The sequence below is a fragment of the Diabrotica virgifera genome, chromosome 6, assembly GCF_917563875.1.
Source record: "Diabrotica virgifera virgifera chromosome 6, PGI_DIABVI_V3a".
NCBI classification, from domain to species: domain Eukaryota; kingdom Metazoa; phylum Arthropoda; class Insecta; order Coleoptera; family Chrysomelidae; genus Diabrotica; species Diabrotica virgifera.
In genome coordinates this window covers 153,202,873-153,217,042 of record NC_065448.1, presented here as the reverse complement: position 1 = coordinate 153,217,042, position 14,170 = coordinate 153,202,873, and the positions used below count along the sequence as shown (strand labels likewise).

Genomic DNA, 14,170 nt, shown 5'->3' with positions numbered 1-14,170 from the left:
TTTAATATTTCCTGATAGGTATGAGATAACAACATGTAATTTTACATTTGGGGGTTTCTTGGGTCGAGAAATCTAAATTCCTTACCAAAAATTATGCATTGCCCAGAGGGCGCCACATATGCCTTTCAGCACTCATTTATTACGTTCAATTTTTTTTATCCCTCACTCTGTATAATTTTGACATTAAAATTTTTATTTTCCTATTAGTTTTACTTAAAAAAGGTATACTTCTTTCATCTTCCTAAACTCAACCGTTTTCGAGATAAACGCATTTTAAATATGCGATACACCATCATTTTTAGCATAATATCATTAAAGTTACACCCGAAAAATAACTTAAAATTTATGAAAATAATAAATTTATTACCACATGGATAATTTTAACGGTATCTATCATAAAACCTTTTTACAATAATGTGGTAACCTTGTCGGACAATTTTCACGGGGCATATGCGCAGTCGGACGCGCCGAAGATGTCAATTTCCTGAAAATTTTTTATTTATTACCACAGATGTCATTTTTATTTTGTACTGTTCTTTTACATGTGTAATGCATATTGGATCACTTGTCGGACAAAAATAATGGGGCGTTTTGGTACAATTAACAGAAAAAGTAATTTTTATGCATACAGGGTGTTTGGTAAAGAATGGGCCATAGCTTAACCTCAGGTTCCTGAGGTTAAAATAGGCCGATTTAAGCTAACTTACCGTAGTACAAAGTTTATAATAGCCGAGATACAGGGTGTCAAAGTTAAACTTTTTTTTTATTTATTATTTAATATTTCCTGATAGGTATGAGATAACAACATGTAATTTTACATTTGGGGGTTTCTTGGGTCGAGAAATCTAAATTCCTTACCAAAAATTATGCATTGCCCAGAGGGCGCCACATATGCCTTTCAGCACTCATTTATTACGTTCAATTTTTTTTATCCCTCACTCTGTATAATTTTGACATTAAAATTTTTATTTTCCTATTAGTTTTACTTAAAAAAGGTATACTTCTTTCATCTTCCTAAACTCAACCGTTTTCGAGATAAACGCATTTTAAATATGCGATACACCATCATTTTTAGCATAATATCATTAAAGTTACACCCGAAAAATAACTTAAAATTTATGAAAATAATAAATTTATTACCACATGGATAATTTTAACGGTATCTATCATAAAACCTTTTTACAATAATGTGGTAACCTTGTCGGACAATTTTCACGGGGCATATGCGCAGTCGGACGCGCCGAAGATGTCAATTTCCTGAAAATTTTTTATTTATTACCACAGATGTCATTTTTATTTTGTACTGTTCTTTTACATGTGTAATGCATATTGGATCACTTGTCGGACAAAAATAATGGGGCGTTTTGGTACAATTAAAAGAAAAAGTAATTTTTATGCATACAGGGTGTTTGGTAAAGAATGGGCCATAGCTTAACCTCAGGTTCCTGAGGTTAAAATAGGCCGATTTAAGCTAACTTACCTTAGTACAAAGTTTATAATAGCCGAGATACAGGGTGTCAAAGTTAAACTTTTTTTTTATTTATTATTTAATATTTCCTGATAGGTATGAGATAACAACATGTAATTTTACATTTGGGGGTTTCTTGGGTCGAGAAATCTAAATTCCTTACCAAAAATTATGCATTGCCCAGAGGGCGCCACATATGCCTTTCAGCACTCATTTATTACGTTCAATTTTTTTTATCCCTCACTCTGTATAATTTTGACATTAAAATTTTTATTTTCCTATTAGTTTTACTTAAAAAAGGTATACTTCTTTCATCTTCCTAAACTCAACCGTTTTCGAGATAAACGCATTTTAAATATGCGATACACCATCATTTTTAGCATAATATCATTAAAGTTACACCCGAAAAATAACTTAAAATTTATGAAAATAATAAATTTATTACCACATGGATAATTTTAACGGTATCTACCATAAAACCTTTTTACAATAATGTGGTAACCCTGTCGGACAATTTTCACGGGGCATATGCGCAGTCGGACGCGCCGAAAATGTCAATCTCCTGAAATTTTTTTATTTATTACCACAGATGTTATTTTTATTTTGTACTGTTTTTTTACATGTGTAATGCATATTGGATCACTTGTAGGACAAAAATAATGGGGCGTTTTGGTACAATTTAAAAAAAATTAAATTTTATACATTTTTGACTTCATATTAAATTACGTATTCTTCGGCTCATATTACCCGTATGCGCGCCAATGGTGAATATTAAATTCTTAACTGTAGTTAAAAAATGTGCAATAACTACCTCTTAAAACCCACCAAATTTCATTTGCATATCTCAACTGGTTTTAAAGCAATAAATAAATCGTCAGTTTGTCAGAAAAACTTCAACACCCCCTATCTCGGAAACGATGCATTTGTGGACATACGTTTTTCTCGTAAAGCAAACTGACTTTATTTTGTCATGCACAATTACTCCTTAAAGTTTGCCATTTAAAAACACACTTTGTCTATGAAAAACATGGCTAGTTTTTAAAGTCCTTAACTTTTTTATTATCCAACATAAACGAATTAATGAAAAAACTGAATGTTGAGAAGGAATGAGGCTATGAGCTATGTTGAGATGCTAGAATATTCCACGGGGTGATGCGAACTTTGAGAAAAAACACAGTTTGATTCATACACTAGGTTTGCAATAAAAATTATGTGTGTACCGACAATATTACTACAGGGATATTGCTAAAGAATAAGGCGCTAATGTTACGAAAAAATCACTTAAATCGGACAAGAGGTTTATAAAATACAAACCATCAAAAATAACCCATTTTTAAGGTGGTTGATTAATTTTGGTCCAGAGTGTACATATACAGGGTGTTTGGTAAAGAATGGGCCATAGCTTAACCTTAGATTCCTGAGGTTAAAATAGGTCGATATAAGCTAACTTACCTTAGTACATAAGTTGATAATAATCTACATACAAGGTGATAAAGTTAAACTTTTATTTTATTTATTCTTGAATATTTCCTAACAGGCATGGGATAATAACACGAAATTCGGTAAGCAGGGGTTTTTCGGGACAATAAATCTAAATTTGCCACCAAAAATGATATATTATCCAGAGGGCGCCACATACGCCTTTCAGCGCTCATTTAATAGATTCAATTGTTTTATTTCTCACTCTACATACCTTTTGAATCAACACTTTTATTCTCTTAACATTTATACTTAAAAAAGGTTACTATATTCATCTCGTTAAACTCAACCGTTTTCGAGATAAACATTTTCGATAAGCATTTTAAGTCTGCGAGGCAATATAATTTTTTGCATAATATTGTAGTTAAAGACGAAAAATAACTTAAAACCATAAAATTTTTTTAAAAACGTATTGCAATTTCTTCAAATGGAATTTGCGATGCACTGACATAAAAATGAAAACTGGCACAATTATTATGGTTTCAAGTTGGTTTTTCGGGTGTAACTACAACGATATTATGGAAAAAATTATGTTGTATCGCAGAGTTCAAATGCGTCTATCTCAAAAACAGTTGAGTTTAGCGAGATGAATGTAGTATACCTTTTTTAAGCAAAAATATTCAGAAAATAAAAGTTTTGATTCAAAAAGTATGTACAGTTGGGGAAAAAAAAATTGAACGTATTAAATTGGCGCTGAAAGACGTACGTAGCGCCCTCTGGGTAATACATCATTTTTGGTAGCAAATTTAGTTTTCTCATCCGAAAAAACTCCCGCTTGCCAAATTTTGTGTCATTATCCTATGCCTGTCAGGAAATATTCAACAATAAATATAATAAAAGATTAAATTTGACACCCTGTATTTCGGTTGTTATTATCAACTTTCGTACTAAGGTAAGTTAGCTTAAATCGACCTATTTTAAGCTCAGAAATCTAAGTTTAAGCTATGACCCAATCTTTACCAAACACCCTGTATTCAAATTTATTAATTTTGTAAAGCAAACAAATTAAGTACCTAGTTTGTCAGTTTGTTTACATATAGAGAACTGTCAAAGCGTATGCATTTGACTCGACATTGGTCACTGCGAGTGTGCCACCTTTATCGCGAATGCCATATCGCGATTCTATTGGTTAAAAATCTGTATCGTAATGAAAATCTGTATCATAATGAAGTTCATTATGATCCAGGTAGTGAAATCATAATTGACATAATATATTGTATGACAATAGAAAAAGTAGTTGTATAGTATAGTGGCTTTAATATATTTTTTAAATAAATAAAAATGCAGTGTTTTTTGTGTAAACATTTAAGTGCCCAAACAAAAGATTTTAAAGGTATCCAGGATAAAGTAAAAGAATTCTCTAATAAAACGTGGTTGTCATGTACTACATCTTTGAAAGCCCGTCAACAACATCAGCATCAATGGAATGATGTTGAATTGCCAGAAAATTGGGATAATAATGAAATAGGATATCATTCACAATGTTATAAAAAATTTATTGTTAAAAAACAATTTCTTCTTCCTGAAAGGTAAGAATTTTTATCATATTTTCTTTAAATTGTTAATTGCAATATTATTTTGTAATTAAATTTTTTTCTATTTTTCTTTTTCACATTTCGTGTATACCTAAATGCTTATTCTGGTATAATTTATTTTATATTAAGGTATAACTTTATAGAATGTTAATATACATGTGTGTTCAATCAGAGATGTGTACCTCTGGTTCAACTATGAAAGTATATTAATTTATAAAATTTGTTAAAAAATATAGCAAATTTGTATGTTTATTAAATAATATTTTAAATGTTTTAAAGAAAATTCAAGAACGCGTATTTGTTTAGATGGGGTTTATGCAAAATATTCAAAGTGATTAATTTTGTTTGGGATTTATATAAAATATTAAAAGTGATAATAATAAGCAAATGATATTAATTTTGAAGACACGCTTGGTTGGGGCGGCACGGACTGAACGTAGAAAACGTCTGACGAAAAAGTATTACACAGTGAGGACGTTTGAGTTGGAATAAATTCATTTTCTCGAGAACTGGAGACTGGAGAAAAATCCTGAAATAGGTCGATTTTTATTTGTAAATTATAATTTTTTGGCATATATCTCATATTAGTGACGTCATCTATCTGGGCGTGATGACGTAATCGATGATTTTTTTAATGAGAATAGGGGTGGTGTGATAGCTCATTCGAAAGGTTATTCATTGCTCTATTCACTAAGATAAACATTAACATAATTATTTATACAGAGTGCACAATGTTTTTTTAATTAAATTAAATCACACAATAAAAATAATAATATGTAATTTATTTCATTCAAAATACATTTTACTATTGTTAGAAAAAACGCAAAAACATTTATATCACAAAAAAACATTGTTTCTCGCTTAAACTAGATGTTCAAACTCCCAAGTGGCAGGTGGGTGGTAGCTTTAACATTGACTATAAGAGAAAATCAATGTTTTTTTTCAAATTAACATTTTTTTCGGTTTTTTTCGGTTTTGTGACAGCAGTAAAACGTATTTTGCATTAAATAAATTACGTACATTCTTCTTTTTGTCTCAATTAATTTAATTCACAACATTTTTTGGGCATCCTGTATAAATAAGTTTATATTAGTGAATAGAGAATTGAAAAACCTTTCGACTGAGCTATCACACAACCCCTATGCGTATAATGTATTATATAATTTACAGTGTGGCGACGTGGAAACTACACATGGACTTTTTATTATAGATAGAATATAATGAGGAATCCTATGTCTAGTTTGAACAAAAAAAATACACTCGCTTCTTGTCTTCTATAAAATCCTGAAGACACCATCTGTGACCTTTCGTCAGATAAAATAAAGGTTCAGCACGTGTAGCACGAATCAAGCGGAAGTAAAGGTATTGTTTTTAAAACAATGTTTGAATTAATGTCACTTTATAATAAACAATTATAATTCGGATTTATTGGAAATTGCAATTTTTTGTTTAAATATTCTTCTTCTGCTGTTAAAAACAAATCTAACTAATTTTGAATTTCGAAATTCCGATAATATTTGATTATTTCAAATGAATTAATTAATTTTTTTTTCAGTTCATTTTATTTGTTAAAATTAAATAACCAATTAAATGCTACACGTTTTGTGTTATAATTTAGTTGTTTATTGCTATGATTCAAAAAACCCTGGATAATTTTCAGCAATTTTTCTTTTCTCTTATCTTTGTTTTTTGATTATACATAAAATTTTCAATTAACAGTTTAATAAAGTTCAAATGTTAACCATAAATACCTATCGGTCATTAATCGGTTAATTTGTTGCTAAAATCTGATAATTTATTTATTCCAAGACGAAAAATAATGTAAAGGGCCATAACTTTTTGAAAAAAATCGCAGTACTTAATTTAAGTTGAATTCTCTTTTTGAATACCTATATTTTCATATAAAATTAAAAACAATCTAAAAAAATTTTTATAACCCTTTTTTATTGCTTTAAAAATGTTGTTAAATTTTCTTTATAAATAGGGGCTGAGATAGCCATTTTTTTTAAATCGCTGCCACTTTGTTCAACAATTAAAAAATGAAACTGGCGGCATTCAAAAAAAACAAGCTATTTTTTATCAAGAAATAAATATAGTATACGTTTTTTCGAGCAACGGCATGCCGAGATATTGGCATGGTGGTGGGGAAATTCTCCCTCCGGCTGATGTGACTCACAAAAAATTGAAGGCTATTTTTGCAATAACAATTCAACGAAATTAAACTTATAAACGCTCAAATTAAAGGTTAATCGATGTAGATTCTCGTGATATGCGGCTTTAATCAAAAACGTGCATTTTGGACCCTGTTAGAAAAAAGTGTTATAAAAATATAAAAACCAAAAATTTGGGCGTTGCATTTTATGCAGGGTATCTTCTGACATCGCCCTTTATAACCCAGCATAGGTTTCATAAATTCCCGAATTAAAGCATAAAATGACCTCTGATATTCCCCATACATAAAATGTATTAAGTAACTTTTCACAGTATACATGGTGCATATTTGCATATACATTAGGGTGGTCGTTATTTCCCAAATTTAAACGTTTCCTTTTCCTAAGCCTTACATCGATAGCTTACCCCCCAAAAATAAGATTTCAGCTGTTTTCTCCGAATGAACCGATTTTAATAAATCTTATAATGTTATATTTTGTTTACTTATATGTCTTGTTTCATAAAATACTATAAATTGACCAAAAAAGCCGTAGGTATACAAAGTATTGAAGAAAAAAAATTAAAAAGTACGCCACTTTTATTTTTTCTCATACATTTTTTATGTTCATTAAGGTATCAGAAAAAAGGAAAAATCTTTAATTCAATGTAATATTTCATATTGTTAGTTTAAATTCATATTGTTCTTATTTCCAAAAAAAAAATAAAATAAAAGTCAAGTATTTTGAAGTACTATTAAGATCACATTTTTAATTAAACAAAAAGAAACATAAGTTTCAAAACATTAGATACTTCAATATTATTTGGTTTTTTAAGTTTGTTTTAATTAACATGTTTACATGATACTTTTTTTTAAGTGAGACTCCCTCAACATCAGTGGGTGCAACAATTTCGTCTGTTGATGAAGCAGATAACTTGAAAACAAATTCTTCAAATTTATCCACTTCATGGTTGGTTTGGTATGTTTTTTATTTATATACATATTTATATAAATGTTACGTAATAAAATTATATTGCAGTGAAGCAGCAGTGTCATATTTATCGACTGAAGATTATTCGACTAACTCGTCTTTTTCATCGGCAGCAATTAATTTGGAACCAGTTAATGTTTCTGTTAAGTGAGTATTTTTTAATTATTAAATCTTATTTTTTAACAATTTTTTGTACATTAAATTTTTATGTAATAATATTTTGTTTTAATTACAATTGTAATTTTAGATGTACAAGACAACAATTATCGAGAGATGCAGATGACATTGAAAATGCAGATGAAATGGAGGTGGATAATGACATTGTTGATGATAGTATCGTTGAAAATGAACAAAAATGTCAAGAAAAATGTTTTTTTTGTGGAAACATAAGTATTAAATGGAAAGGACGCAAATTATATTGTAGCCAAACAAAACATAAAATCAGATTTTTTGATAGAATTCGAAGCTACGCAACTGAAATGAATGATGTAGAAATGCTAATGTCAATTCACGAAGAAGTAAATAATGAAAATATTATGTTATTCTATCATCAAAGATGCAGTTTAAAATATTTTTCAAATTTTAAAGCTTATACAAACAAACCACCTACAACTATTTGGACAGATACACGTGGTTACAACGAGATTGCTCGTAAACAGTTGATTCAGTATATTGAAAAGGAAGTTGTAAGCGAATCAAAAATTTTCTCTGTCACTTATTTGCAAGATATATACATTTTATTTTTGCAAGAAGTCTATGAGTCTGAAGGAAAAGACTTCCCTGAAAACCTGATAACGACTAATACTCTAAGACAATATATGGAAATACATCTGAAAAAAAAAATTAAGTTTGAATATTTTTCAAAGAAATGGTTTGTTATGTCAGTGAATACGGATTTAGAAAATATCAATGATGATGAAATCCTTGACATAATTTTTGAGCAAGAATGTCGTGAATTTGCAATTAAATATAGAAAAAAAATCTTGCAAATTAAAAAAAAGCCTTTACCAGATTTTCTTGACGCTGAAGCTCTAAATAAGGGTGAATGCGACATTCCAAATTGGCTGAATGTGTTCTGGAAAACGGCATTGAGTGGAACTAAAGTAGAGACCGAAAGAATCGAAAGATTAACCGCGTGCTTGGCATCCGATTCGATTTATTCCATTACCAAAGGTAATATAAAGCCTCGTAAACAAATTATTTTTGGTATGTCAATGAAAAGTCTTACTGGCAATGTAAAGGTAATGGAAATATTAAATAGGTGCGGTTATTCAATCAGCTATTCAGGTTTAGCGGAATTAGAATCTTCTGCAGCTTACTCGTGCATTGCGAATGGACAAACGTGTCCTTCGGGCATAATTCCGACTTCTTCCTTAGCATGTGGAGTCGCTTGGGATAATTATGATAGATTCGTTGAAACACAATCAGGCAAAAATACACTTCATGATACAGTTGGAATCGCTTATCAGGATATTCCTGCAGCTAACCATTTGATTGCTCAGGAATCCCATAACAGCTCAAACGTTCAGGAACAAAATTTAGCACTGAATCTTCGAAATAAAAGTAATCGAAGAAAAAGATCTTTTGAGTCGTTTGAAACTGAAAATTTACCACCAACGAAACAAAAACGTCCTGAATTTATCTCAAATAATAAAGAATCTGCGAGCACTAATCCAACTACTACTGTAAGTTTAGAATCTACGAACACTGATCCACCTACTAGTAACGAAGAATTATTTATAAATGAAGATAATACCCAAGGCCTAGAAACATCTTCAACTTCAGATAACGAAAAGTGCGTTTTACTTTTCAAACAAATAAACTTTTGTTGGATTTTTTCCCACAAACTTCATCTACAGAATGTACCTATGTGGGTAGGATACAATGCAAAGATTTCTAACGATAATTCAACTATTCAAAAAATAGATTATTTGACCCAAATCAATGATTCTCCTACAGATCCACGAGTCATAAAAGAAACAATGCGTCTTAGCTTAAAAATTGCTTCTGAGTGTGGAAAAAAATACTTCAATGTTACTTATGATTTGGCCATTGCTAAAATAGCTTTAAAAATTCAATCAGCTGAAGAAGAATTCAAAAATCTATTTATTCATTTAGGATCATTTCACATTATGCTATCGTTTTTTAAAGCTGTAGGCAAATTCATTAATGGATGTGGTTTAACAAACATGCTTGTTGATGCCGAAGTTTTAGCGAATGGATCTATAAATACATTTCTTACTGGTAAACATTTTAATCGCTGCTGTAAAATTCATCCAATAATTTCACTTGCACTTCAACTATTGCACGTAGAATTTTTTTTAGAAAATAAACAGTATGATTTAGAAACAATTAAAACCTACTTAAAACATTACTCAGAAAATGAAAATGAAAATCCAGTGATAAATAATGAATTATGTCACAAAATTTTTGAAGATTATGCACAATTTAAGAAAGATACTTTACAAGGGAACCATGGAAAGACACCTCAAATTTTTATGATGTACATACAATTGATAGATTATTACCTAATGCTTGAATTTAGTATCCGAACTGCTAATTTTGACATTTACAAATATGTCTTGGAAAAAATGACAAACATTTTTTTCGCTTTCAATCATCAAAATTATGCCAGATACTTAACCATATATTTAAACAAATTAGAAAAGATTGAAGAAACTCATCCTGGTTTGATACAAGAGTACGGAGATTGCTTCTTTGGCATAAGAAGGACCACAAAGCCATTTTCAAGAAACCCCATCGACATAACACTAGAACAGACTATAAATGCACATGCTGCTTCTAGATCATCAGGCATTATAAATATGACAAATTCTGTGGGTGCTCGGCAAAAATGGGCTATTACCCATTCACTGCGTACTAACATGATTTCGAAATTAATGGATTTCTGCAATTTGTATTCAAAGGATGATATAACCAAAGATTTAAGGAAATCTTCTATCTGTCACAGCAATAAAAATGTTGAAAATTTGTTAACTATAATACAGCAATGTACGAATCCTTTTTCAAGCAATTTATCTCAAGAGAATTTGTACAATATATCTTCAGGGCAATCAGTATCTGAAGATATTTACACATTCTTATCTAATATTGAAACTACAGGAGAGCTGCAACGAATTAAATTTATTACTGAATCTCAAATAGACCCAGAAAGGTTTGACAAGGCTATTTTAAAAAACACTGTTGTTAATTTTGCTTCAAAATGTGTCAAAAAAGTAAAAATTAATGGAAAAGTCAAAGAAGTTACCATTCAAAGAGACATTTTTGGAAGATTATTGTATGCGTCGCTGCAAAGCCATATAGATCTAAAAGAAGCGTTGAAATATCCGCTGACGCCTATTCCATTTTCTTTATGCCACTCTGACGGATCTATTTGTAAAACCCAAAAATCAGTGATTTTCGAGGAGTTGAAGTCATATCAGGTAAACCTTTTTAAGAAATAAGTATAGTAAAATCTGCCATATCCGGATCAATGTGGCGACAGACCGATCCGGATATGAAAAAATCCGGATATCAAAACCACTTCTTTTATAGTCTCTGAAACGTTTTCTCCTTCATATATTTCAGTAATCAGCGCTGTCAATAACGTTCGTCGATGGACACGTTTTATAGATTCTACAATACATTATTTCGCCATATTTTAGTTCTTTTGGGTCGGTTGCATTGTCCAACAGCAGGACTGCCTTTCTCCGGGGATTTTGGTAGATACGGACGGCAGAACCACCTGGATATGGGGAGGTCCGGATATGAGCGGGTACGGATGTGGCAGGTTGTACTGTATTTAAAAAAATTAAAATTAATATAAATGTTTAATAAAATCAATTATTAACAATAAACTTTTTAATTTACCAGGAAGAGAATGGCAATCCTCCGAAAGCCGATATCCATATCTACGATGGCTTCTATTTGCTCCACACATTGAAAAATGTACCTAATACATACGGGAAAATTTCAATGTATATTTTTAAGCTGTTGGTATCAGATAAAAAAGAAGTCCACATTATATTTGACAAATTCAACGATCCAAGTATAAAAGATTATGAACACCGCCAAAGAGGAGAGGATGATACCGTTCATAGCGTGCATAAAAACAATAAGCGACCCTCTGATTTTGGGAAACTGTTAAGAAGTAAAAATTTCAAAGAAAGTTTCGTTGAATTTTTAATCGATGATTGGACTGATGATTGTTTTGTTATTTTATGCCAAGATAAAATAGTCAAGTTAAGTTATGGAACTTCCTGTTACTCTTACCAAGTACATGAAAATCATATTAAAAAAACTACAGATTACAACTTATGTTGCTTTCACGAAGAAGCAGATACCAAGATTATGTACCACATATGCCAACTGCCTAATAATTACAACGTTGAAGTCCATTGCACTGACTCGGATATACCAGTAATTATTCTTGCAAATATGAAATATTTAAAAGCAGATATTCAAATTACGGTAAATATGTGTTCGAACAAAAAAAGAGAGTATTTGAATATGAATAAAATTTACCAAGGATTAGGTGACAAATTAGCAAGAGCCCTAACCGTTTGTCACATATTTACGGGTAATGATTTTAATCCAGCTTTTTACAGAAAAGGGAAAAAAAGACCATTTGCCATACTAAAAAAAAACAATCGTATCAAGATGCTTTTATGCAGCTACTAGAAACGGTGCCGAAATATTTGGATACAGAACACGAAGTATTTAAATCTATTGAAGAGTATGTATGCCAAATATATAGTTTAAATACAAAAAATGATATCGATAAAGGCAGATTCGAAGTATTTGAAAGAAAATATAAAAATAAAAATGAAAATGACAAAATTTGGAGAAAAAACCTAAAAGGGTTCGACGCATCAAATCTTCCACCAACCAAAAAAGAGTTATTGCAACATATAAAACGAACCATTTATATCAGTAACGTGTGGTGCAATGCTCACCTGAGGCGACCTACAGACCTTGATATTCAAGAGTGCGGGTGGTTAAATATCGATGGCAGCTTTGAGTTTTTTTGGTTCGATGGCGAGCAGTGTCCCACATTCCGAGAGATAGCTGCTCATTCAGGTAATATATTTATAATTACATTAAAAATTTAATCTATTACGCTGATATTAAGGTTTTTCTCTGTATGTCTGCTTTTCTGCTTTTTTATATTTTAAAATTTGATATTTTAAAGAATTTTAAAATTAAACCATTTTTATTTAAAAAATCGAAACAATTACTTGCATTAAGTCCATTTTACTTAACTTTTAACTACACGCGGTGGCGTATTTTGAACGCCAGATATAAGAATTCTACTGAAAATATATTTAAAAAATTAATTTTTGACCTAGTTTATCCATCTAACCTATCACTGGAATGTGCTTTACAATTGGTTTTAGTTTCGTTGGAATCGGCGTTCTGAGAAAGCCGTAATTACCAGTTTATTATTTGTTGTTTATGGTGGTGTACAAAATACGCCATGATTGCAGTAATGTACGTAATTCTTTCAATAATTGTTTTTTAGTCATTATGGCACAAAATATATTTTTCTTTATAAACAAAACTTTTTCTCATGTAAAAAAATCATGTTTCAAAAAATTTTATATTAATAATTTTATTTTTGATTAGGTTCCAGCTTGAAATCCCAATTGACTTACTGAGAAGGAACTCAAAGCATTCGCTAATGCCGATTAAGGTTAATAACAAACAACTAAGTGTATTTAAAAAAAAATAAACAAAACCGTTGCTTTTAAGTGGTGCCAAGCCAAAAAGTACGCCACGCGTGTACTTATGTTATGACATGATGCGCGAGTAGTTAAAGGGAAAAATGCTTTAGTTTAATAAGTCTAACAGTTTTCATTACTTTTTTTTTTAATAAAATGTTTCATTTATTAGTTTCCACTTCTGATGATCAGGATGAGGGGGAGCCGTCTTCCGATGAGAGTGAAGATGAACAAAATTTGTACCTATCTGAAGATTCAGAATTTGAAGATAACGATAATTAATCAACAATTTATGTATTTTTAAGAATTATTTGTTACATAATATTTGATGTTTTTTTCATTGTATATGTATACAAGAATAAAAAAACTGCTAAACGCCGTAAAAATGAGTGGCGCATACAATATTCCAGCTACAAATGAACTGATATAAATATTACGTGGCGCAAGAATGTATTTTCATTTTGATCGAAAATAAAATTCTAGTTTTATTTTAAAAGATGTTTCCATAATCATGCTCATTTGTAGCTGGAATATTGTATGCGCCACTTATTTTTACAGCGTTTAGCAATTTTTTTATTCTTGTATCAGGAGTTTTTCAAAGTTATTTATAAATTAAATGTATGAATTTAAATGTATTGTTTCTCGATTCCACGTTTAGTCAAGGGCGGATCTGTTTTGAGATAGACGTTGAGAGGTAACTCAAATTTTTTTGCAGAAATTGCTTGAAAATAAATCAAATAATATTATTTGAGTTATCTTCCCTCTCAAAAAGGTCCGGAACATTGTTTAAATAATCAAAATGTCAAGAATTGAAGGAAAAATTCGATT

General features: G+C 30.3%; 1 protein-coding gene across 1 annotated transcript; it reads left to right on the top strand.

Moving 5' to 3' along the window:
- Window positions 1-9,394: 9,394 nt before the first annotated feature.
- On the top strand, window positions 9,395-13,966 carry LOC126886974 (uncharacterized). The gene is made up of 3 exons (XM_050654179.1): window positions 9,395-11,065; window positions 11,496-12,701; window positions 13,515-13,966. Exons 1-2 carry the CDS (start codon window positions 9,491-9,493, stop codon window positions 12,300-12,302), a joined length of 2,382 nt encoding a protein of 793 aa, XP_050510136.1. The 5' UTR covers window positions 9,395-9,490; the 3' UTR covers window positions 12,303-12,701; window positions 13,515-13,966.
- The last annotated feature ends 204 nt before the right edge of the window (window positions 13,967-14,170 follow it).